At 52.5% G+C, this 24,415-nt stretch overlaps 3 protein-coding genes and 1 non-coding gene across 8 annotated transcripts in view; 3 read left to right on the forward strand and 1 right to left on the reverse strand.

Moving 5' to 3' along the window:
- The first annotated feature begins 396 nt into the window (after positions 1 to 396).
- On the forward strand, positions 397 to 15,345 carry PRPF39 (pre-mRNA processing factor 39). 3 transcript variants are annotated; one of them, XM_053945905.1, is made up of 14 exons: positions 397 to 457; positions 3,835 to 4,186; positions 4,544 to 4,669; positions 5,306 to 5,424; positions 6,169 to 6,336; positions 7,008 to 7,164; positions 7,890 to 7,997; positions 9,871 to 10,035; positions 10,344 to 10,470; positions 10,556 to 10,824; positions 11,373 to 11,557; positions 12,779 to 12,853; positions 13,404 to 13,524; positions 14,661 to 15,345. In XM_053945905.1, exons 2-14 carry the CDS (start codon positions 3,857 to 3,859, stop codon positions 14,709 to 14,711), a joined length of 2,001 nt encoding a protein of 666 aa, XP_053801880.1. In that variant the 5' UTR covers positions 397 to 457; positions 3,835 to 3,856; the 3' UTR covers positions 14,712 to 15,345. The 3 variants fall into 3 exon arrangements, with proteins under 3 accessions (XP_053801880.1, XP_053801882.1, XP_053801881.1); XM_053945907.1 differs by lacking the exons at positions 397 to 457; positions 3,835 to 4,186; positions 4,544 to 4,669 and adding exons at positions 4,841 to 4,911; positions 5,016 to 5,178; XM_053945906.1 differs by lacking the exons at positions 397 to 457; positions 3,835 to 4,186; positions 4,544 to 4,669 and adding an exon at positions 4,849 to 5,178.
- On the forward strand, positions 10,908 to 10,993 carry LOC128790347 (small nucleolar RNA SNORD127). The gene has a single exon (XR_008431714.1). It is a non-coding gene; the product is annotated as a small nucleolar RNA SNORD127 (small nucleolar RNA).
- A 294-nt stretch (positions 15,346 to 15,639) lies between the features above and the next one.
- FKBP3 (FKBP prolyl isomerase 3) lies at positions 15,640 to 20,055 on the reverse strand. The gene is made up of 7 exons (XM_053945911.1): positions 19,580 to 20,055; positions 19,385 to 19,486; positions 19,201 to 19,308; positions 18,501 to 18,636; positions 17,511 to 17,578; positions 16,580 to 16,677; positions 15,640 to 15,867 (listed from the first exon to the last, which is right to left on the reverse strand). The coding sequence occupies exons 1-7, from the start codon at positions 19,688 to 19,690 to the stop codon at positions 15,813 to 15,815; spliced, it is 678 nt and encodes a 225-aa protein (XP_053801886.1). The 5' UTR covers positions 19,691 to 20,055; the 3' UTR covers positions 15,640 to 15,812.
- Positions 20,056 to 20,093: 38 nt separating this feature from the next.
- The window catches only part of FANCM (FA complementation group M), a 57,003-nt gene continuing 52,681 nt past the window's right edge, over positions 20,094 to 24,415 (forward strand). For all 3 annotated transcript variants that reach the window (XM_053945901.1, XM_053945902.1, XM_053945903.1), the window contains exons 1-4: positions 20,094 to 20,526; positions 21,716 to 21,888; positions 22,742 to 22,819; positions 23,267 to 23,425. In XM_053945901.1, the coding sequence (XP_053801876.1) occupies positions 20,097 to 20,526; positions 21,716 to 21,888; positions 22,742 to 22,819; positions 23,267 to 23,425 (840 nt within the window). In that variant the 5' untranslated portion in view covers positions 20,094 to 20,096. The remainder of the gene's footprint in view (positions 20,527 to 21,715; positions 21,889 to 22,741; positions 22,820 to 23,266; positions 23,426 to 24,415) is intronic.

Below are 24,415 nucleotides of genomic sequence, written 5' to 3' on the forward strand. Positions count from 1 at the left end.
CAGGCTGGGCCAGGGCAGGCTCAGGGTGGGCAGCAGCAGGAATTTCCCCATGGAAAGGGGGCTCAGGCCTTGGCACTGCCCGGGGAGGGTTGGAGCGCCCATCCCTGCAGGTGCCCAAGGAAGGGCTGGACGTGGTGTGGGTGACTTGGTTTAGTGGTTTAAGGGCTACAGTGGCAGTGCTGGGCGGGCAGCAGGATGTGGGTGAATCTCTCCAAATGATTCTAGGATGCGTTTCCATAGGGGGCTGTATTTATTTTATCCCCGTACCGGGCTCTGTCTCGCCGCCCCGTCCCTCAGGGACCGGCGCCATTTGGCGGGAAGGGGCGGGCGCTGGGGGCGGCCGGTGCGCACGCGCGGGGGCAGGCGGGCGCGCGGGCCGCAGTGCGCGTGCGCGGTGCGTGAGGCCCGGGCGAGGCGGCGGCGGCTGTGGCGGCCCCGGCTGTGGCGGCCCCGGCAGGTAGCGGCGAGGGGCCACGGGCTGCGGCGGCACGGGGCCAAGGGGAGCAGAGCGGGGCGCTCCGGCAGCGGTCGGGAGCGGCCGGGCCGAGGGACAGCCGGGGCGGGAGGCCGAGGCGGGCGGGGGCCGGGCCGGGCCGGGCCGCGCCGCGCCGAGCGCGGGGCCCTCGGAGCGCCGCGTCGGCCCCGTCGTCTCCCGCGGCCGCTGCCGGGCCTCGGGTCTGGCCGAGGGGTGAACTCTGCCGTGGGGGTGTATCCCGGTATCCCTGTGGTATCCCTGTATCCCTGTTTTCGGCGTTGAACGGCCGCTGGGCGAGTAACGGGCCCGCGCGGAGCCGCTGCGCTCCGCGCCGCGCGGTTTGTGACGTTATTGCTCAGACTGGGCCCCGGAGAGGCCCCGGTCGAGGGGGAACGGCCTCAGGCTGGGCCAGGGCAGGCTCAGGGTGGGCAGCAGCAGGAATTTCCCCATGGAAAGGGTGGCCAGGCCTTGGCAGGGGCTGCCCAGGGAGGTTTGGAGAGCCCATCCCTGGAGGTGTCCCAGGAATTCCTGGACGTGGCACTCAGAGCTGCGGGCTGGCGGCGAGCTGGGGATCGGGCACAGCTGCGACTCGATGGCCTTGAAAGGCTTTTCCAGTAAATGGTTCCGTGATTCAAACCTAATCCCGGCACAGCCGCGCTGGGCCCGGGCAGCGCCGGCCCTGCCCCTGCCCGGGTGGTTCCAGCAGCGCCTTATCAGAGCTGTGAATGGAGCAGGGCTCCGATAAGGCTCCGCATTCCTGCCTCTCTGCAGTTTCCCTGTTTGTTTTCCATGAGTTCGTTCACCTTTATGAGCGGCAGTTTTGTGTACAGCAGTCTTCTGCTGGTAACAGGCTGAGTAATACGTGCTGGCCTCAGTTATTTAATACCAGTGTGTGTGTAGCTGTCTGATACTCTGATTCAGTTGTTTAGCCTGTGTGATGTCAAACCCTTTGGAATTAAGGTGAAAACCCCCAGAATTAAGGTGGAAACCCCGGAATTAAGGTGAGAGCTCCGGAATTAAGTTTCCCTGGTGTGCCCCACCCCTGGACTTTTGTGGCCTGTTGCATTGGCTGGTTAAAGCCATGGACTGCTGTCAGATTTTGGGATGTACCAGGGATCAGACTGGAAGGCGTTTGGCTGGAAGAGCTGTCAGACTGTCTTGGTTTCAGTTTGAAACCACATGTGCCGATCCTTGTGCGTTTTCACAAGTTCAGACCTTGTGTGCCAGTCCTTACAGCTTCTCCCTCATTCTTTTTTCCCTCCTAGTCTGAAGATGGCTGGATTTGGTGAGCTGTTTTTTTTTTAAGATGGAATATGTCTTCTGAATCAGCTAGAGGGAGAAAACATCTGTTAAACATCAGGATAAGTTTAGGCCGTGAATTACTGCATTTCTATGATGACAGAACCCATGGAATCATTAGGACTGATCATTAAGTCCAACCATTCTCCCATACAGCCAGGGCCACCTTGTGTCCCCAAGTGCCACATCCACAGGGCTTTAAATCCCTCCAGGGATTTAAAAAAATCCTCCCCAGGGATGGGGACTCCAGCACTGCCCTGGGCAGCTGGGCCAGGGCTGGACAGCCTTTCCATGAAGAAATTTGCCCAATATCCAACATGAACCTCTCCTGGTGCAATTTGAAGCCATTTCCTCTCTTCCCATCACTAGTTACTTCTGTTACTGTTATGTCAAATTTTAGAGCTGTAAATAGCCTTTAAACTGTTTTTCCTCGTGCTGTGGCTGGAGTTTGTGCCACTCCCTCCTCTTACCACTGGATTTTAGAACCTGCACGAGGCACCCTCTGCAGTGCAGCAGCCTTGGGGTGAATCAGAGCTCTGCCTGGTGCACTGGGAAAGGCACAGTGATACTCTGTGATACTTAGTGTATAACTTAACGTTACAAATGAGGGTTTTTTTTCTCAAAATCGTAGTCACAGAATGGTTTGGGCTGGAAGGCACATCAAAGCCCATCCAGTTCCACCCGCTGCCATGAGCAGGGACACCCATCAGTACCCCAGGCTGCTCCAAGCCCGTGGCTGCCTGATGATGCAGAGCAAAAATACTTTAAAAAGCAGTTATTAGAAAACTTGCAGGGTAAAACCACATGGACTCTTGAACATTGTGCCAAAGTTCCTTGGCTTGGTGAACTCCTGGGAAAACATGAGCTGTTATCCCAAGAGTTGAAGCTGCTGAAGATAAGGGAGACGAGATTTTTCCTTTCTGGCAACTTCACCCCAGTATGTAGTGGTGTCTTCTCCATGTCCTTGTTGAAGTGAAAGCAGTGGTCTGGGTGTTGTCTCTTCAGGTTTTCGGTGTGAAAGAACTCTGGAGAGTTCTGGGGTGGGGACTTGTGCTTTCTTTTTGAAATCCCAATTGTATTTGCCACCTGGTCCCAGGAGAGCACAGGAGGAACCGGGAGTGCAGTGCAGCGTGTGAGGAGGACAGCCCAACATGTCCTTCACGCCAGCTGGATCACAGCTGGGAGCTGTTGTGTCCTGCAGGGTGGTGTTCCCTGCGATCCCTGAGCCGGCAGGGGCACGGAGCAGGCTCGGCTCAGTGCCCCTGCTCCGCCTCCAGGAGGGAAAGCCGGGATCAGCCGAGGCTGGGTGGCACCCAGCCAGGTCAGGCTGGCCTGGCGCTGGCACAGCAGGGCAGGGCCACGCAGTGGCTCTTGGCAGGGACATCAGAAGAAGAGTGGGAGGAAGCAGGAGTCTGTCCCAAGGGCCAGGAGGAAGCGCCTGCACTGGCTGTGGCTGGGAGTGAGGGGCTGCAGGTCAGGGGCTACCAGAGCATTTCTGTGGCCCTCTGGTGCTGCTGGGTGTGTTTGGACATCACTAATGGGGACTGAGTTGGTGCTGACAGGAATTCTTGTCTTTGCTTTAGCCTGCTGTTGAGGGTACCCTTTAACACCTGTTTATTTTACAAAGAATTTACTGACCTGTACTACGTAAGGAAAATTTAATGAATTTAGGGGCATGGGTCCAAGGTGGCCCTGGCACTGCTGGAATAACTTGGACCTGATAGTCTCAGACAACTTTTCCAGCCTAAATGTTTCTATGGAATTTGAACATAATTCTTTATTTAAATAAACGTCCACCAGACTCCTACAGGAAAACTGTAATGATACACTTTTATACCTCGGTAGCTCCCCGCAATAGATTTTTAGAATCCCACAATGATTTGTATGTGCAGATGTGGATATCTATGACTGCTATTAATATTTTTATATTGTTGAACAAGGCTGATGCGTGAGGCAGGTGTCATCGGGGTTGTGGTGAAATACAGGGGTGCCTGGAGCAGCTGGGCCGCTCTGAGCTGCCGACTGGCAGCCCGGGAGTCCTGAGTGGTGCTGTTCCACAGGATCCAGTCGCACAGCGCTGCCATGGAGAACGCGGAGAGCACGGAGGAGGAGCAGCCGACTGTGGGCAATGAGAGCGCGGAGCCCGGCGCCGAGAGCGCGGCCGAGGAGCAGCACATGGACTTCAGCACCGAGATCATGAGCGTCACCGAGATGGAGCAGTCCCCGGACAGCTCCCCGGACCTCAACGAGGACAACACGCAGGAGAGCGAAATTCCAAACATTGAGAGCTTACAGACCACAGATATCGAGGCTGACTTCCCTCCGGATTTTGACAAGTTTTGGAAAGTAGTAGAGGACAACCCGCAGGATTTCACAGGATGGGTTTATCTCCTGCAGTACGTAGAGCAGGAGGTTAGTACCTGCCCCTTTCTCCTCAGTCTCCCCGAAATAAATAAAGAAAGAAAACTAAAGTCGTGGAATTCCAGTGGCAAGTGGGGAATGGACATCAGGCTGTCCATTTAAGGCAGCTGTCCTTGCCACTGCTGTCATTTAATCATAGAATGCCAGGATGGTTTGGGTTGGAAGTGACCTTAAAAAGCTCATCCAGTTCCACCCCCCTGCCATGTTCAGGGACACCTTCCAGTAGCCCGGGTTGTCAGTGTCAAAATAACAGTAGGCATCTCTAACACAGTGCTAATAATTGTATTTAAAATGACCTGAAGCTGTTGCTAAGGGAAGCACTGATTGTGCTCGCTCTGTTTCCCACAGAACCACTTGCCAGCAGCCAGGAAAGCCTTTGACAGGTTTTTCTCACACTACCCCTACTGCTATGGGTACTGGAAGAAATACGCGGACCTGGAGAAGCGCCACGACAACGTCAAGCAGTCAGACGAGGTACGTAGGGCCCGGGGCCAGCGCTGCCACCAGTCCCAAAGCCAACAATGACTGTCCCACTGCGAGTCATTGGGCTGCCAGTGCCTGCCCTGCACGGCCAGGGCTCGAGGGACGTGTTTGCACGTGTCACAGCTGTGGCATTTGGAGCTAATGTTCTCTCTCTTTGTTGGCAGGTGCGTTAAACCTCTACAGTTTGTCAAGCTTTGCAGTGCAAGCCTCTGTATTACACTGCAGCTTAACAAGTAGGGCAGGGCTTTTCTGTCACTTCCATTTATTACTCATTTTCAAAACAATAATAGTTGGTTTGCTGGTCACAATTGCTCCATCTTATTGCATTTTTGGTCAGACGCTGTCAATGATGCTCTAATGGGTCTGTGCCCTATGGTCTGTACCCCAAAGCCTGCCCACACAACCTGGTCAGAATGCAGGGACCGCTGCGCTTTGAAGATCAAGACTCTGCACGTGGAGATCAGAACATTGCCATGTTCTATCCAACCTCCACCCGAATGGTAATGGTAGATTATTTAAACAAAATTCCAGTAATTAGTATTTCTAAGGTTCACCGGATAACACAGTGTTGCCTCTCTCTTAGGACCCCATTAAGGATTTGAAGTACAGTTCATGTTCTCTTCATAGGTCTATCGCCGAGGGCTTCAGGCAATTCCTCTTAGTGTTGATCTTTGGATACATTATATAAACTTCCTAAAGGAGACCTTGGACCCTGCTGATCCTGAAACTAACAGTACCATCAGGGGGTGAGTTGGGAGCAGCCCGATGCCCATACACACCACTGTTATTGTGTTTTTAAGACAGGGGGCAAATTCAGAACAACCTGATAAGGTAATTCATAACAATCCACTGTAAGGATTTTTAAATTAAGAGATGATGGAGCCAAATTCCGTAAGAAGGAGGAGACTGTACAGTGTGGTACAAGGGGCAAAAGCTTGAGAGCTTCAGACTGGATGCTAAGAAATATTTAGTGCAGCATTTGGAATCCTGGAATTTAATTCCTTGAGGTTTCCAGGGTATGGCTAGGATGTGTCTGCTCGCTGTGGCTGGCAGTGGACCTGGTTAAAGGGTTGGGCTAGAGTTTGATCAGAAGGCTTTATTGAACTGGAATTGAATCTGAATCAAGCTGCAGAATTGCTGCACAGCTTTTGGGTGTTACACTGCTGCACTGGTGGGTTTGGAGTCTAAAAGACAAAAGTAGTAAAGGTTGTGTATTTTCCTAATGTCTTGCGTCCCTGCCAGTGGCTTTTGCTGTTGCCTGTATTTGTTCTGTTGTGGAAGTGCTGGAGGAAAAAAATGAGTGTGAGCTTTTGGAATCTCTAGACACCTTTCTGTAGATATCTGGAAAACACTCTGAAGTATGTAAATAATTAATATAAGTCTAGTTTCAAATAAATGAGGGTGCTCATAACATTTAATAAGAGCCAGACCTTTCCTTCCTTGTTCTGTCCTGGCATCCAGAAACCAGTGTAAAACCTTTCCTTTTCCAGAGCCTATGAACATGCAGTGCTGGCAGCTGGGACAGATTTCCGTTCTGACAGACTCTGGGAAATGTATATAAACTGGGAAAATGACCAGGGAAACCTAAGGGAAGTTACATCCATCTATGACCGTATCCTGGGAATCCCCACGCAGCTCTACAGCCACCACTTCCAGAGGTAAAGGGAAAACAGGGAGTTAATGCCATGGGAGAGGTGCAAATACTCAGCACAAGAACTTGGAACAGTTTTATGTAGTTATTTACTTACATACTCAGGCAGTTGGACTGATTGTTTAAAAGAACTGATGCACATTTGAAGAATTTGGTTTTAGATAAATTCAGAGGTTTTGTTGTGGAATAAGGACAGGCCTTGGAAGTGTGGGGAAGAAGAGAGGATTTCCTTGAGAAATCAGAATGATCAGTTTTGGACTTTTAATACTCATGCAATGCCCATGTGTGGTGAAGCACCAATTTAACTGACTAAAGAGAAATCCTGGTTGAGTTTCAGATAGTGGAATTCTTCATTGGTAGGGAGACTTGAGCAGCAACCTCAGTTGAATTGCACACAGTGTTCCCCAGATCTCTTGGTGTGGGAAATAAAAGTATTTCCTTTATAACTGATTTTGTCCTTTGCCATCTCTTTTGCATGGCAAGGGTTCTGTCCCTTTGGCACATGGCACTCGTGAGGGTGATGGTGCTGGCAGCTCTGGGTGTGAGCTGGCAGCACTCGGTGTCACTCGGGAGCCATGAAGCAGAGCAGAACCCCCTGGGATTTACAGCTGTGCCCTGCTGGGCAGCAGTGCAGTGTGAGACAGCCCCTTTGCAGTGCCTCTTTGTGGCTGTCGTTAGGTTTAAAGAGCACATCCAGAACAACCTGCCCCGAGACTTCCTGACCACGGAGCAGTTTGTGCAGCTGCGCCGGGAGCTGGCGGCTGCCAGCGGCCACAGCGGCGAGGACGGGGACGAGCTGCCCTGCGGCACCGAGGACATCACCGACCCCGCCAAGGTACCTGCACGGGCTGGGCACAACGTACCACCCTGTCCTTCCTGGGGCTGGGCAGGGCTTCCACTGCAGCCACTTGGGCTGTGCCCACAGAGCTCCTGCACAGCAGTGCCCTGTGGCACCAAGGACATCACTGACCCCACCAATGCACCTGCATGGGCTGGGCACGGGCACCTCTGCCCTTCCCTGGGGCAGGGGTTCCACTGCAGCCACTTGGGCTGTGCCCAGAGAGCTCCTGCACATCAGTGCCCAGCGGCTCGTGTGCTAACAGGACAGCCCCTTCCAGTGTTGGCAGAGCTGTTAAAGAAATGAGTTAGAAAATGAAAGAAGTGGTGTACAAAACCTTAGGAACAAATAATAATTATTCCAGCAGCAGATTGGGATCTGTGGTCTAAGAAAGCTCCTCATCAGCAGTGGCCTAGGCAGGTTCAGACTGTTACAGGCCTAGGAAAGCCTGGAGCTGTCCAAAGGAATTGCTGATGGTGAAAACAGACACACTTGAAACCAGGGCTGACTTGGATCCAAATCCATCCTTAATCTCCAATCAGCTTTAGCATAGGATAAAAACCAGTTCAGCTGTGTGTGCTAAGGCCCAGGGCTCCATCAGGCAGTGTCCCAGCCCTTCCCTGGCTGCTCAGGGAGAAGCCATGCATGTCACTGGCACAGGAAGCACTTATAAAGGTGATACCATGTCTGCTTGTGTTACATTTTCTAACATTCTGTTCCAGCTAATCACTGAGATAGAGAACATGAGGCACAGAATCATTGAGATCCATCAGGAGATATTTAACCACAACGAGCATGAAGTCAGTAAGAGGTGGACGTTTGAGGAAGCGGTAAGTGGGGCTTGTATGAGGCAGCACCAGCAAGTGGTTTGGGAGCAGGACTGGGAGCTGGGAATTCTGAGAAACAGCCTTGACTTAAACTGCTGGGAGGGGATTGAACAGGGAGTCAAAGTTGGAACAGTTTCACTTCTCTGCCGTTTTTCTTGTGAGGAGGCAGCTGGTGATGTAAAGATCTCAGAGCAGTGTTTGGAGAGAGGCAAGGTGCTGTAATGTTTGCTAAGCCAGTGAGTCCTGGGAGTTAGTGCTGCTCATGCCCTGGGGTGGTGCAAAGGCATGAGGGGATGGAGGGGATTCCCTTTGAAAGGTAAGCCTGTGCTCTGAGGAGAGTGAAATTCCTGTGGTTTTGTATTGCAACATTACACACTTAATCAGGTAGCTTTTGTTTTGGACCTCGTATGTATAATGTATTAAAAGTAATTAATTAAACTTAATGATTTGATCACTGCAAATATACAGCTTTTGCTGTAGAATTAGGTTGGATTCTGTTTAAAAAACAGGAGGTTTTCATTCTCAGTCTTGATATTTTTCTTCCTGGCAAACCTGGTCTTTGTTTTAAATTTATTTCTTACTCTAAAGAGTCCACTGTGTTACCCAGCTGGGACAGATTTTCAGAGTCTTTACTGGGTTGGTGATGCCAGAACTGGTGGGTGACTGACTGCACTGGGTGGGACTGGGCCAGGTGCCTGGACAGCCCAGGAGCTCCCAAGCAGAGTGGGGAGCCATTGTCAGGGAGCTCTGTGCCAGTGACCCGTGGCAGGAGGGAGCAGAGCAGGCAGTGTCCCAGATTCCTGCCTTGGGAAGCCTTAAGCTGCCAGTCTGTGGGACTTGGGAGAGCACTGCAACTGTGGGCATTGGGCAGGAAAGGGGTGGGAAATGGAGTGTCCCCATGCTGCTGGCCACAGCATGCTCTTGTTACCACCAGTGTCTTCTCTGGAGCACCGAGGGGCTGGGAGGAGCTGGGCCTGCAGAGTTCAGCCTGGCCGTAAAGGACAGCAGTGAGGAGCTGGGCACAGATCCCACCCAGGGCTGGGGATTCCTCAGAGCTGTTTCCAGCAGGAATGGGACTGTGAGCTGGGCAAAATGACCACAGAGTGTTGGGTTCCACACCAGAGATCAGTGAGGAGCCTGAAGGGAGGGATTGGCTTTAAATTTCAGGTGGCTTTGAAGAATTGGATTCTCCTTAATTACTGTAAGTTCTTCATCCATTTGTATGGGTTTGGATCTGAGAGGACATTGCAGCACAGGAGAGAGATAATCAAATGCAATAAAGATGGTGAGGAAAAGCAAAGGATCTCTGCCAGGATGCCAGACAAAGCAATTTCAATTTAAACAGAGCAATGTTTAATTTTTATGCTGAGCTCTGTCCCACCCAGCCCCTCTTGCAGCCACCAATAACACAATGGTGCTAAATTTGTGGTCTTACTATAACCAGATTGATGTAAATATTTGATAGGAAGTCCAGTTCAGTGCTCTGTCTTTCCTTGTCATGATTCTCAACCAAATTCTGAGTTGAATTTGTGGGCTGGGTGTCCCACAGTGGGCACTTCACTTGTGTGGATGGGTGTGGGCAATGTCCAGTGTGTCCATAATGTCACTGACACTGGCCTGCCTTGGGTCCTCCCCCAGCATCTCTAAACACTTGCACTCCAAAAGCTCTCTAGGAAAAGTTTCTAGCCTGGAATGTCACTGCAGTAAATCCCTTGATCCATGCCTGGATAACCCTGGACTGAGTAGGTGAGGAGGTGTCACTGAGCCCTGATCACTGAAATGGCAGGAATTGAGTGTTGCCTGTGTGGCTGTTGATTGTTTGCCCCCCCTTGGTGGTGTGTTTGTAATCACCAGTTGCATCCTGTGACTCTTGCAGATCAAGAGGCCTTACTTTCATGTAAAACCTCTGGAGAAAATTCAGCTGAAAAACTGGAAAGAGTACTTAGAGTTTGAGATAGAGAATGGCACTCACGAGCGAGTCGTGGTCCTCTTTGAGAGATGTGTCATTTCATGTGCCCTCTATGAGGACTTCTGGATCAAGGTAAGGGAGGCAGCTCACGGCTCTGCTGGTGCACACCTTGACCTGGTGACTAACCCTTGTACCCTGTGGAATGTTGTTCATCTATAACTATATCTGTTGCATTAGGAGATGGTCTGCTTGCAACCAGATTTGACTGCTGCATTTGCCAACTGCGTTGCCTCTCTACGTCCTTCCTTACAGAAACTAGTCTAGTGGTTCCATAAAGGTGCTGAATGGGTTTAAACAAAAGAATTTTATCGTTCTGGCATGTTCTTGGAGACAAATACAAGCTTTAACCTGGCTGGTCTCTGCTCTGTTTCCAACCCTAGTATGCCAAATACATGGAGAACCACAGCATCGAGGGCGTGAGGCACGTGTACAGCAGGGCCTGCACCATCCACCTGCCCAAGAAGCCCATGGTGCACATGCTGTGGGCAGCCTTCGAGGAGCAGCAGGGTAAGGGCAGCCCTGCCTCTCAGGGGGGTTCTGCTGGGGAGCTCTGGGATCTGCCCTGTCCTAAAGCACCTCCCTGCTGTTGCAGGCAACATTGATGAAGCCAGAAGGATCCTGAAGACGTTTGAGGAGTGCATCCTGGGGCTGGCCATGATCCGCCTGCGCAGGGTGAGCCTGGAGCGCCGGCACGGCAACATGGAGGAGGCAGAGCAGCTGCTGGAAGATGCTGTCAGGAATGCCAAGTCCATCAGTGAAGCCTCCTTCTATGCCATCAAACTCGCCCGGCACCTCTTCAAAGTGCAGAAAAACCTGCCAAAGGCAAGAAAAGTGCTGTCAGAAGCCATAGAACTGGACAAAGTATGTGTTCCCTCTTAGCTGTCTTACCCAAAACTCAAACCACCCTGGTGTCTTTCTCTCTTTCTGAAGCATTTTGTAAAACATGGCAACAGTGATGACAGGAGTTGTAACTGGATGTAATGTCCCATTACTGCATGGAGACAACAGTCCCTCTAAACTGACGTTGCCAAGGTCCCAGCTTGGGGATCTGGAAGTTTGCACCCTTTTCCCATCAGAGGCACAATGTGCTTTGCACCTTCATTTTAATTTTTAGAATCTTAAACATTCTCAGTGTGTTCAGTGTTATTGGCGTGGGGGCAGTGTTTGGTGGTTTGGTGTCAGCACAGGAATATCTGGCACTCAGATGCTGCCAGCAAAGTGCAGCACCTGGGTTTGTGGTGTTGGTCACTTCTGGTGTGTTTGTGCAACAAACCAGCCCAGGGAGAGGAAAATCCTTTCATTGCCTGTCATTGTGTGTGTGCATGGGGCAAATTGTGGTGTGTAACAGTCAGAGTTAAATACCTGCTGTGAGGGTCAGGTGTGCACCTCCTAATGCCTGTTCTGCACAGGAAAACACCAAACTGTACCTGAACCTGCTGGAGATGGAGTACAGTGGTGACCTCAAGCAGAACGAGGAGAACATCCTGAGCTGCTTTGACAAGGCCGTCCATGGGGCCCTGTCCATCAAAATGAGGATCACCTTCTCACAGAGAAAAGTGGAATTCCTGGAAGATTTTGGGTCTGATGTGAACAAGTAAGATGTCCTGTGGGCAGTGGCCAAACTGGGGTCACTGGGAGAGTGCTGGGAAAAGGGTGGGGTCAGTGGCTTCTGTAAAATTATTTCCTTTGTGCCATCAGCTCTTTGTAAGGAACAGCTGCTTTTCTAAACCAACCTCCTGGTGTTAAACAGGAATAGATTTTTATACAGGAATCTCTTTTCAGATAATTGCCCCTTTTATCTGAAGTGCCCAGCACCTCACTGAGCAGAGCTCTGCTGCCTGCCAGGTTTTCCTGTGGTTGGTTTCCCCTTGCTAAGCCCTGTGAAGGGAGGTGCTCCCCAGGGGAATGGGACAGGTCTGTGTCTCCTTTGAGACTCTGTTCCTTGGGAGCTGCTGCTTGTTTCCAAAACTGCACTGCTCAGATTTTTCAGTGTTCAGCACTATCAGCAGCTGTGCACTTATGTGGGAGGATACACCAGAAATGCAAGTTTTAAGTTCAATGCTACAATATATTTTTCCTCGTAATTGTCTATTGTTTTTATTTACATTTTGCAGCTAAATAACCTGGAAGGATTACTGACAAGTCAGTTTTTCTGCTTTGTATGTTTTTAACAATAGCTGTCCTTAAATTCTGCTGCCTCTGCATGGCAGCCAGTCAGTACAAGTTTGGGATCTGAGTCAGATCAAACAGAAGGAATTTTGCTGTTCCCAAATAATCCCAGAGCACAGAATGAGTATGAGGAACTCTTTTCACCCAGAGCACACTGTCAGAAACTGCATGTTTTGTGAGATGCTGCAGATGAGGGGGTATTTCAACATCTGTGAGAATTTTAGCCAGCACTCTCCTGTGCTGCATAAACCACACTTGTTCTTCCCTGCTGGATGGGCAAAGGCTGTAGGGATTGGAATAATTGGGATTGGAATAATTTCCAGTGTTTAAACACCGCTTCCCACATCTCTGTGCTGCTGTGGGTGGCATCACCAGCAGGCTGTGAAGGAGCAGCTGAATCACAAATTACTTCTAGAGAACTTCTTTATAAAGGAGCTTGATAAAAACTGCATAAAGCATGAGGGGAGTTGAGCAGGTTGGGAACTGGAGCTGTTGTGAATGGAACTGAGGTGGCTTCCCCCTGTTGGTGGTGGGTCACTCATTAGAATGCATTCCCTTGCAATTTGCTGCATTGTTGCAGTTTCCAGTAGGCATTGCTCAGGTGTTTCAAATACTGGCAAGGCTTGACTGGCTGTGCTCTCCCCAGGCTCCTGGATGCCTACGACGAGCACCAGGCGCTGCTGAAGGAGCAGGAGACGCTGAAGCGGCGGGCGGAGAACGGGTACGGACTGAGCCCAGCTGCCCTGGGGACAGGGCAGGGAGCAGCCTCACTCTGGGGGGGTTTTAGTCTGTCAGTGGAGGTGTTTGTCAGCTTTGAGCCCACTGATGTGAGAATAGAATCACTTTATTTTAGTCCTTTGAAGTGTGTACTAAATAGAGCTGTGCTGCCTTAAATAATCATAGAATTGCTTGCGTTGGAAGGGACCTTAAAGCCCTGAAACCTGCCATGGACAGGGGCACCTTCCATAGGCTGCTCAGAGCTCCATCCATGCTGACCTTGGACACTTCCAGGGATGGAAACAATTTTGGACAATAAGCTTTTGAGTTGTTGAGTTGAGCTGAGCCAAGCAGTGCTGGTGAAATGACTCAGTCTCTCAGCAGAAACGTGCCTTTGCTGTGTCTCAGTTTGGGCACCAGCTTTAAACCCAGCCTGTTCTGAAGCACAGCCCAAACTGTCCTTCCCTGACCCCCATTCCCTCACCCCGCTGAGCTGGGTCTAACCTGCCCGGCATTCCTGCAAGGTGCCAGAACAAGGCTGTGTTCCCTTGCAGCTCGGAGGAGCCGGACGAGAAGAAGCTGCTGACGGAGGAGGCGGGGCTGGCGTCGGCGCAGCTCATGGACGGGGACATGCAGGTCAACCAGGCCGCCTACAACTACAACGCCTGGTACCAGGTACGGCTCCCCGGGGGCAGCCTGCACACCTCCTCCTCCTCCTCCTGGGAAGCAGAGCGCAGCTCCCTGGCCTGCTGGCACCTCTGGGCGTGCTCCACAAGTGCCAGGTGTTCCCGTGTGGGGCGAGGAGCACTTTGGTGGCTGTCCTGTCACACAGGGAGGGGACAGGGAGGGCAGCAGGGCTGTGGTGTGTGGAGCTGTTCTGCTCACACTGGCCTTGGGGTGCCCCTATACTGTGTGCCTGGATAGTGAGTGTCTCCAGGCAGTAATTCCTGTAGTGCCTTGGAATGGGTGCACAGCACCAGCAAAATCAGCTTGTCCTCTGGGGTTCTTCCTCCAGGGCATTTTAGCTTGGAATAGAATTGTTGAGGTTGGAAAAGCCCTCTAAGACCATCCAGTCCAGCACTGACAAGGCCCCCACTGACTCATGTCCCTACTGCCACATCCGTGTGTTTTTTAAATCCATGGATGTTTTGAAGTGGTTTTATGGAAAGTGTTGTTCAGGCCGTGCAGAGCCCCCAGAGCTGGGAGAGCAGTGGTACAGCTGGGGCACAACCCCTGGGCAGCCCTGCTTTGGGATTGTCTGCAGCCAGGTCGGGAATTCTTTCCAAAGTCAGGCAGTGGGAGGAGTCTCATCCAGCACAGGCTGTCCAGTGCTAGGCCAGGAAAAATGCCCTGAGTTTCACACACAGCACTGCAGGAATGGCAGCCTTGAAGCTGGGCCAGGGAGGCTCAGGCTGGAGATCAGGGGAAGGTGGAATAAGCACTGCCCAGGCTCCCCAGGGAATGGGCACGGCCCCGAGGCTGCCAGAGCTCCAGGAGCACAGGGATGCCCAGGGTGGGGTTGTTGGGGGTTTGGGCAGGGCCAGGGGCTGCACTGGATGATCCCTGTGGGTCCCTCCCAGCTCGGGATCTTTTGATTCTGTTGTGGTGAGGATCTGTCCTGTGGCAGCACCCCGTGGAACCCCCACCCCTGCCTTTCCCAGGCTGTTGCAGCGGGAATGGCAGCGCTGTCCTGCATTCCCAGGGGTGCTGTGCTGGCCCAGCTGGGCACACTGGGGCTGGGGGAGCTGCGTGGGCTGTCCCCCCCAGCAGGGACACACGGTGGCTGACGCTGCTGCTGTGTTTGGTTCCAGTACAACTACCAGAACGCCTGGAATTACGGACAGTATTACCACACAACCTGATCCCCGGAGGGAGTGGAGTTCACTGTGATGCAGTTTCAACAAAGATGGAATTAAAAAAAAAAAAATTATATTTTTCTAATTTTGGGCTGTGAAGGAACTGTTGTGCCACCTGCTTTTGGTCCTCTGCATGTGAACCGAGCTGCTGCTCACGGGGTATGTGTGAAGCAAGATTCGTGTGCTGGTAACTGATAAATGGTCTCTGTACAATTCTCATTTACCATAAATGATTTTTTTAATTCCCTGCACTAATTTATGGAGTATCAGAAGAATTCTTGTTGGTCTCATGATTCCATAATTGAGAGGGTGAAGCTGTGGGGGTTTGGGTTGGTTTTGCTCCAGAGCTGCTCTGCTGCCTGGCCCTGGCCCAGGGCTGGAGCCAAGGCTTGTCCCACTCCCAGCCCAACTGCCAGGGAGCTGTGTTGGGACTGGGGGCCTTGGCAGAGCTGCCACACGGGCTCTGTAGTGCGGGAGGGGCAGGGATTGAACCACCTTCATTCTTTTTTAAAAGCACAAACTGTGTTTGGGATGAGTTTTGTATTTAGAGTTTTTCATGTACACGGTGTGAGCAAAACTTTTTTTCATTTTGATCAAAGTGATCATTCCCATTTTTGTAATAAAAGCGAGGAATTCCGTAGTGCTCTGAGCTTTCTTGGACTGCCTCATTCAAGCCAGGAGGGAGAAGAGAATGCCTGAATTGAGCTCTGGTGGTGTTCACAGGAGGGGCTGTGGCACAGGGACACCTGGGAACACCTGTGGAACACCCAGTGCTCTGCCAGCAGAGCTGCTGTCAAATAAACGGGGCAGGAATGCTGTGGGACAGGAATGCTTTGGGCTTGGGCTCCACAGGAGGGAAGGAGCCCTGGCTGGGTGCCCGGCAGTGCCCGGCCGAGGAGCGGGGGGAGCACAGACACAAAGAAGGGAGGCGCCGGCAGGTACAAACTCTGCTTTAGTGGTGGGGCTGTCACTACAGCAGCGGGGCGGGGACAACACTCAGCACTCATCTCCACAAAGGCACCGCTGTAACCGGAGCCGGGAGTTACAGCAACGCCAGCAGGAAGCGCTCTCTGGCAGAAATGGATTCCCAGCAGCGCAGGGAATTCTTCATTCAATGTCCACCAGCTCCACTTCAAAGAAGAGTTTTGCGTTTGGTGGGATCCTGTAGGCAAGCGTTAAGGAAACAGAGGAAACAGCCCCTGCAGTGACCCCTCCCTGGGCAGGGAGTCCCCAGCTGCTCCCCTGCCCCTGGCATGGCTCTGGTTGGACACCCCGCATCCAGCAAGGAGCCACAGCTGCTGCCCAGCAGGAGCTGTCAGGAGACAGGGACAGCTCCACGGACACACCTTCATTAGCTCCTCACCGCCCTGAGCTGCCCCAGCCTTGTCTGCAGGGGTGGGGCAGTGGTGGGGAGGTTACACTGTCCAGGCAGCCCTTCAGATCACAGGATTCCAGCACAGAACAATCCCCTCCCCTCCTCCGGAAGGGTTGGGAAGAAGAAACAGGGCTGCAAGGAACACTGTGGGATCGCTCCTCCACCCCCTACTTCAGCTGTATCCCAGAACCAAGTGTAGCTCTGTCCCTGCTCCCGTTTCCCTGCACCGGTTAGGATCCCCATCAGGCAGAAGCAATTGGAAGCAGCTGGAATAAAAATGCAGGTGGAAAACAGCAGCAGGTTCCCCCTGCATGAGTTTTTCTCCAAAAGAAAAGGGCAATTGCACTGCTAGGAAGTGTCCTGAACTCCCTGAGCGGGAATGTCCCGAGCCTGCTGTGAGTAACAAGGGAACGCCTCTCCTGTATCCCTGTCCACAGAGCACCTCCTTGCCCCCAGCATTCCCAGGCTCCCTGAGGAGTCAGCGGTCATGGAAGGATACTTGGCATCAGGCTGCCCCTTCTTGCCATAGGCCCACTCGGGCTCGATCTCCAGCTGGGCCTTCTCTCCTTTGCTCATGGTCAGCAGGGCCTCATCCCACTGCAAGGACAGAGCAGCTCCAGCCAGAGGTGGGACAGCGCAGCAGCCCCGCAGGGAACGCGGCCGCTGCGCTTCCCAGCTGTTCCTGTGGCTCCAGGAGTGCCACACAGCCCCGGGCGTCCCCCCAGCCCTGTGGAACACTCTGAGGGGTGTGCCCCACAGAGCAGATCCGTGCTCCCGTGCAATGGGAACGCACATCCCATCAGCATTCCCAGCTTCAGCATTCCCTTCCCAGGGAGTGCCCGGGGATTGGTGCTGTCCCCACTGAGGGGAGGCTCTGGCACCCACAATCCTGGGATAAACACAGGGATAAACCTGGGCCACTGCTGCTCCTGCAGCGCTGCCCCTGCCCAGGGACACAGCCCCTTCCCACATCAGGAATTCTGCTGCCCAGCCTGGAGCAAAGGAGGCTCAGGGGGGACCTTGTGGCTCTGCACAGCTCCTGCCAGGAGGGGACAGCCGGGGGGGTCGGGCTCTGCTCCAGGGAACAGGGACAGGAGGAGAGGGAACGGCCTCAGGCTGGGCCAGGGCAGGCTCAGGGTGGGCAGCAGCAGGAATTTCCCCATGGAGAGGTCTGGCACAGAGTAAAGCCCAGGGGATGGATGGAGCCCGGGGATGCCATCAGCCTCAGCTGCTGTGAGGCACCGACAGGGCTGATCCCAGGGAACAGAGCCTGTGCTCCACGCGCTGCCTGAGGAGGGAAGGACTGAGGATGAATGTTCCAACCTCCCAGTGCAACCCCTTGCAATCTGCCCCCAAAAGTGCACCCCAGTCATAAACCACAGAACAAAACTGCCCAGGGACTCGGAGGGAGCCCTGAACACTTCACTTACACCTCGGATCACTTTTCCTACGCCAACTTTGAAACTCAAGGGCTTGGCTGCTTTTTTCTTCTTTGAACCTGGAAAAGAGTTTTATGTTCATTTCACACATGCACACTCCACACTTCTGCAGAAAGCTGCCATTACAATCATGCTTCATATAAATAGCTGCTCTTCTAATATTATTTTTAGCCCAATATCAGATTTTCAGTTAATCAGATTTCAATTAATGCTGTGCACTAAAAACATCATTAACTGCTCAAGCTGCACCAAAGCATCTTTCAAACCCCAAAGACTCATTCCTGAATAACTCAAGTTGACTGTACAAGTCATGGACATATTAAGGAACCAAGAAAAGTCAACAGGGAACACACAAGTATGAGGAATTACAGACAGTATTCCAGTGACTCTGGAATACTGTTCCTGAGTGTGGGACATCACTGCTGGGAAAGCCTTTCCAGTCAGGATTGCATAATTTCATACCCCTAAACCCTCTGATCTGTCACAAAAACACCAGCAGGGAATATTGCACAGCAGAGTAATCGAATCCCTCTCATTCCAGTGCCTCCATATTTAAAGATTTACCACAGAATGGCCCCAAGATGTGCTTATTTACAGAAATTCAGGACACTGCTGGTGCCAGAGTTCCCTAGGCACCATGTCCCCTTTGGATTGACTCCCTGCATTCCACATTCCCTGGGGCCTGGAATGCCAGAAGCCAGGGCTGGCAGGATGCAGCCCTGTCACTTGACACCAGCCAGTCCTAAAATACTGCCCTTGCTAGCTCATGGAAAATCAGGATCAGGGAGCTGCAGGGCAGCTCGGCACCACCATGATAAAGCTGTTTGCCAGGAATGCTCCCAGACACAGGAATGCTCCCAGACACACCTTCCAGGGGAAAACCCCTGCCACATCTGCTGGAGGAGCCCAGGAAATTCCCTCTAGGAGCATTTGCTCCAACCCCAAGAGTTTATCTGCACATTTCTATATCCATAACCTTACTTGATTGAATATTGGTATCGAAGACTGTCCCATCCTGCAGCTTTCCTGTGTACCAGCAGTGGACAGTGTCTCCCTTCTTTGGGAAGTTGGTTTTATCGCCCTTCTTTAAAATGGATTTGGTGTACTTTGGTGGCCCCTAAGGTTACAAAAAGAGAGTTATCACTGGTGGGTTACATAGTCTCAGATATCCAAGACTGGATATCTGAGACTCCAAGACTGGATTGGAGTCTCAGATATCTTGGAGATTGTTCCAAGACTGGAACAATCACTGAGTTTAAGGCACCAAAGAAGACGTTGCTAGCGAATGATTGTTCATGTTACTGCAGGGCTGCAACATTTGGGGGAAATGCAGCTTAAGGTTAAGGTGGGGTATGAACACCAGATTTCTTGCTGCAACCAGGTTTTTGAAGACTTAGGATCACACAATCTCCTGAGCTGAAAGGGACCCACAAGGATCGTGGAGCCCAGCCCCTGTAACTGCCCAGACCCCCGAGCAATCCCACCCTGGGCATCCCTGGCAGGGCTGTCCAAACTCTCCTGGAGCTCTGGCAGTGCCCATTCCCTGGGGAGCCTGGGCAGTGCCAGCAGCCTCTGGGGAAGAGCCTTTCCCTGAAATCCCCCTAACCCTCACCCGGAGACAAGCCACCCGCATAATCTGGTTTTCCAGGCGAAAAACGCGAGTCGAGGGCATCACACCAACCTCCTCCACAGCCTCCTCAGCCTTCGCCGCCTTCCCCTTGGCCTCCTCCGCCTTGGCCGGCTTCGCCTTCTCCGCCGCCTTCTCGGCGCCGTCCGTGCCCTTGAAGCGCTGCGAGGGGAAGGATGAGGAGCCGCATCCCCGGGCCCAGCCCTGCCCGAGCCCAGCTCCATGCCCGCGCCCTCACCTGCGTGTGGAAGAGCTGCGTGTAAGCCGCGATCAGCTGCTCCTTGTTCGCCGTCTTCGCCACGTTCTTCACCTGCCCCAGCAGCTTGTGCTCCGCCAGGAACTGCGGGACACGCGCGCGAGGCGTTGAGGGGAAAAACCAAACCCAAACCTCCCCCCGCACAGCTCCAAGTTATTGATTAACCCGCGGCATTACCGCCTGCGCCGCGTGCTCCTGCAGGAATTTGATGATCTCCTTCTTGGCCAGCGCCTCGCTCCGCAGCTCCTCGGCGCTCCAGGGCTGCGCCGGGCCCGCGGCCGCCGCCATCTTCCCACCCACCTCCCGCTCCTCCTCCGGAGAGGAGGGCTGGGAGCCGCCCGGCAGGGAGAGGGCCGGGCCGGGAGCGGGCCGGGGCAGAGGGGGAGGCTCCGAAGGCGGCGTCCCGACCGTCCCCTTCAGCCTCGGCCGAGCGCCAGCGGGGCCGCGGGGAGGGGCGCCGAGGGAGGGACAAAATGGCGCCGCCTCGGGGCTCGCCCTGAGGGAGGGCAGCGGCCGCAGCAGCGGGATCTGCCTCGGGCTTGGCGGGCGCCTCGGGGCGAGGGGAGGGCCGGGGGAGAAGGGAGGGCCGGGGCGCGGCCGGAGGGAGGGCCGGGAGGCGGCTCCGCGTCCCTCTCGGCGGCGCTTTCGAGCGGCGGCGGCGAGGCCGGGCTAAGATGGCGGCGCGCGGGGCGGGATGAGCGGCGGCCGGCAGCGCACCTTGCCGCAGGTCTGGCGGGCGCCCGCGGGCAGAGCCGAGCGGAGGGACGCGGCCGGTGACAGCGATGACGAGCTGCTGCTGGCGGCCGCGGCCGCGGCCGACCCCGGCCCGCTGCAGGGCTTCAGCGAGGCGGCGGGGTCCATCTGGATCTACCCCACCAACCTGCCCGTGCGGCCGTACCAGGAGCGCATGGCCGGCGCCGCGCTGCTGGCCAACACGCTCGTGTGCCTGCCCACGGGGCTGGGCAAGACCTTCGTGGCCGCCGTGGTCATGTACAACTTCTACCGCTGGTTCCCCTCGGGCAAGGTGCTGTTCCTGGCCCCCACCAAGCCGCTGGTGGCTCAGCAGATGGAGGCGTGCGGCCGCGTCATGGGCATCCCGTGCCGGGACATGGCGGAGATGACAGGTACGGCTGCTGCCCGCACGCTGCGGGCGTGAAAAGCCACGGCCGGGGGAAATAAAAACGTGAGAGGTGTTGGAAGGGCTGGCTGCCGGCTTGGCCCTGGGCAAAGGCCCAGTGAGAGGTGTTGGAAGGGCTGGCTGCCGGCTTGGCCCTGGGCAAAGGCCCAGTGAGAGGTGTTGGAAGGGCTGGCTGCCGGCTTGGCCCTGGGCAAAGGCCCAGTGAGAGGTGTTGGAAGGGCTGGCTGCCGGCTTGGCCCTGGGCAAAAGCCCAGGTCGCCTGTATAAAGGGTGGAGCGCTGCGGTGCAGCCCTGCGGGTCACTGCATGCCCAGAGTGCTCTGTGGGATGCTTAAGCCAAAGAATAATGGCTATTTTAACCCACTTTAGAGCCGTTTGCGCCCCTCCTTCTCCTCCCGTCGTCACTTTCCTTGTCACTTTCCTCGTCGCTTTCCATTCACCTTTTTATGCAGTTTTGCAGCCCCCCTGAGCTGCAGTTTATTCCTCACTGTGGTGACAGCCTTGATGACTGAACCCATAACCTGTTTTTAGCCCCAGATCTTTCCCAGAGGTGTTTTTTAGATGATGTTTAGGGCAGTGGGCGTCGTGAGGTTCCCAGCCTTGATTTCCGTGGTTCTGGATTCAATTTTTTAATTGCAAAAATTAAAATGACTCTTCCTAGTCATTGTATTGCAGCAAGGGAAATATAGGTTGGATATCAGGAAAAGGTTTTTCATGGAAGGAGGGATAAAGTTCTGGGATGTTCTGCCCGGGGAGGTGGTGCAGTCACCATCCCTGGGGGTGTTTAACAAAGCCTGGATGTGGCACTGGGTGCCAGGGTTGAGTTGAGGTGCTGGGGCTGGGTTGGACTCGATGATCTCGAAGGTCTCTTCCAACCCAGTGATTCTGTGAATATTCCGTGTTCAGTGAGGGTGGGCAGGCCCTGGCACAGGTGCCCAGAGCAGCTGTGGCTGCCCCTGGATCCCTGGCATTGCCCAAGGCCAGCTTGGACACTGGGGCTGGAGCAACCTGGGACAGTGGGAGGTGGCAGGGGTGGGGTGAGATGGGCTTTAAGGTCCCTTCCAACCCAAACCATTCCATGATTTTATGTGTCTGCCAGCCCTGTCACTGTCAGATCATGGGCCATACCTTGTTCTCAGCAGAACAGCTCCCTAACGTTGTTTCTTTAATCTCCAGGAGGCACCCAGGCTCTGGGCCGGCGGGAGCTGTGGAACACCAAGAGAGTCTTTTTCCTCACGCCTCAGATAATGGTCAATGACCTCTCCCGTGGGACCTGTCCCGCTGTGGAGATCAAATGTCTGGTTATTGATGAAGCCCACAAAGCCCTTGGCAATCATGCCTACTGCCAGGTAGGGCTGCAGCCACCCCACTCTTCTCCCCCAGTTAGAAAAACCTTCCCCAAAATTGCTCCCAGGATGTCCATCCAGCATCACTGTGGGGAGATTGTCCTTGAGGTCCCTAACTTGGTTTGAAAGACATCCAACATGCCTGTGTGTTGTTATTGCCTTTCTTGTTAGTAATACCTGTAAGGTATTTTTGCAGGGCCTCCATGAAGTTGTAATTTTGGTTTAAAAATAGTTTTGGCTGGGCAATGTTTAGGAAAACCAATGTTTTTATAAGGTTCTTTAGTCAGTTCAAGATCTCTTTTTAAATTTGGGGTTTGTGTTGCATAGCCAAGAATTTGTTGCATTATCATGGGTTAATCTCCTGAGAGCAATAGGTGACCTAAAAGTTACTTTGCTACACTGGAGAAATTTACTGGATATTTCTGGAGTTCAAATTACATAGGATTAATCATCCGTAAATTACATTTTTTAGAGTTTTTCTTCAGACTCACTTTCTGACAGCCTACCCTAGTTATTGGGCTGTCAATACTTTTGTTAAATCAAGTGAGAAATCGTGTCATAATTTTTCCAGGTCGTTCTTGGTACATTTCCAGGATGCCCCTGGATCCCTGGCAGTGCCCAAGGCCAGGTTGGACTCTGGGGCTTGGAGCACCTGGGACAGTGGGAGGTGTCCCTGCCATGGCAGGGGTGGCCCTGGATGATCTTCAAGGTCCCTTCCAACCCCAACCATTCTGTGATTCAGTATTTTTGGAGTGTTTTGTTAAGCCTTTCCTACTCAGGGGGTATTTTCATTGATGTAGTTTGTAGGAGGAAGTAATCTCCTTTCAGGGTATTAATGAAGCTTTCCTGTCCTTAGGTTGTGAGGGAACTGAGCAAATACACAAATCAATTCCGGGTCCTGGCCCTGAGTGCCACCCCAGGCAGTGACACCAAGGTGAGCCAAAGCTGCTTGTATGATGTGAATAATCAAGCTTGAGTGGAAGCTCTTTTCTTTTGCCTGAAGCCTCTGCCGGGTCCTGAGGAATTCCACATCAAGACTGAATCCCTTTACAATCCATTACTTGATGAGGTTTGGTGTTTCTCATGCCATAAACCATATATTATTCATTTGTGAGGGTGGGCAGGCCCTGGCACAGGGTGCCCAGAGCAGCTGTGGCTGCCCCTGGATCCCTGGCAGTGCCCAAGGCCAGGCTGGAGCAGCCTGGGACAGTGGGAAGTGTCCCTGGATTTAAGGTTCCTTTCCAATCCCCAAGTCTGGAATTCTATTTCCTGACCTTTCTTTTCAATTTTCGTTGTAGACAGTGGGTGCCTTTTCCTTACAGTTTTATGTAACCCCTGCTAAAACATGGAAATAGTTACTTTGTTTTTGTGGCTTTACCAGGCTGTGCAACAAGTTATCTCCAACTTGCTGATTGCTCAGATAGAGGTGTGTGCTGAAGATTCTCCAGAAATTCAGCCTTACTCTCATGAGAGACAAGTGGAAAAAATTGTAGTTCCACTTGGGGAAGAACTGGTAGAAATTCAGAACACTTACATCAAGGTGAGTGACTGCATTTCCTTTTTGGTCAGTGGCCAGTGACAGGAAATGTTTTATCACCTCTGTCTAGACTTGCAGTGTTTATAAAGGCAACACTTTCTTATGTAATTAACTTTGATTGTAGGGTAAATTAAGCACCATGGTTTCAACTCCAGCAGCTGCAGTTTCATTTTGCACCAGTGACACCTTTTACCTTGCAGTAACTTGAAAAGCTCAGGTAGAAAACTTGGAATTGAATTTTCCTCACCCTTTTTCTGGAGTGTCTGCAAAATTGACAGCAGTCCTAAACTGAGGTTTCTGCATTTGGCTGAACTCAGTATTAAGATGTTGGGAATGCCTTGAGGAATCTGTTTGGACTGGAACATTTTCTTTGATTAAGAATATTCTTTACAGCTTTAAGTTATCTGTGAGTGTAATTAGTTCTCCTGGAGGTTTTTTTTTTCTTTATTAGTTTATTTGGCCTATTAATTTATTTATTGGCCTATTTCTATTACTGTGATGATATCTTTTTCTTTTTCACCAACCTTTAATGCCCAAATAAGAACTTTTGGGGGACCAAAGCTGTTTGTCAGTCAGTTCTAATTTAGTGATCTGTGCCTTCCCAGTAAGATACTTGTTGGCAAATGATGTTACATAAAATACCACTCTGGAAAGTTTAAAATATCTGCTCTTTTTTTTTTGTTTAGAGGCATAAAAAGTTAGGATTAAGTTATATATCAGACTGTTGGCCTCAGAGCATATGTTTTTAACAAAGCCTGGGTGTGGCACTGGGTGCCAGGGTTGAGTTGAGCTGTTGGGGCTGGGTTGGACTTGATGATCTTGAAGGTCTCTTCCACCCCAGTGATGATTCTGGGGTTCTGTGAATTTGGTTAAAATCAATTGATTTTGATGTAGCTTTGTGAAGAGCACTGGAAGGCAAACCTGTGAGTGCATCAGCTGTTTTCAACCCAGTTACCTGAGAGTGTTTAAATGAGGAACTTCCACTGATAAAGA

The sequence above is a fragment of the Vidua chalybeata genome, chromosome 6 (assembly GCF_026979565.1).
Source record: "Vidua chalybeata isolate OUT-0048 chromosome 6, bVidCha1 merged haplotype, whole genome shotgun sequence".
Taxonomy (NCBI): domain Eukaryota; kingdom Metazoa; phylum Chordata; class Aves; order Passeriformes; family Viduidae; genus Vidua; species Vidua chalybeata.

Bases quoted from the DNA above. Each gene is read 5' to 3' on its own strand.
- PRPF39 (XM_053945905.1), top strand. From the start codon at position 3,857: ATGGAGAACGCGGAGAGCACGGAGGAGGAGCAGCCGACTGTGGGCAAT. The intron at 5,425-6,168 runs GTGAGTTGGGAG...TTCCTTTTCCAG, and splicing joins ACTAACAGTACCATCAGGGG to AGCCTATGAACATGCAGTGC. The intron at 13,525-14,660 runs GTACGGCTCCCC...GTTTGGTTCCAG, and splicing joins ACTACAACGCCTGGTACCAG to TACAACTACCAGAACGCCTG.
- FKBP3 (XM_053945911.1), bottom strand. From the start codon at position 19,690: ATGGCGGCGGCCGCGGGCCCGGCGCAGCCCTGGAGCGCCGAGGAGCTG. The intron at 19,487-19,579 runs GTAATGCCGCGG...CGTGTCCCGCAG, and splicing joins AGGAGCACGCGGCGCAGGCG to TTCCTGGCGGAGCACAAGCT. The intron at 15,868-16,579 runs GTATCCTTCCAT...GCTTGCCTACAG, and splicing joins AAGGGGCAGCCTGATGCCAA to GATCCCACCAAACGCAAAAC.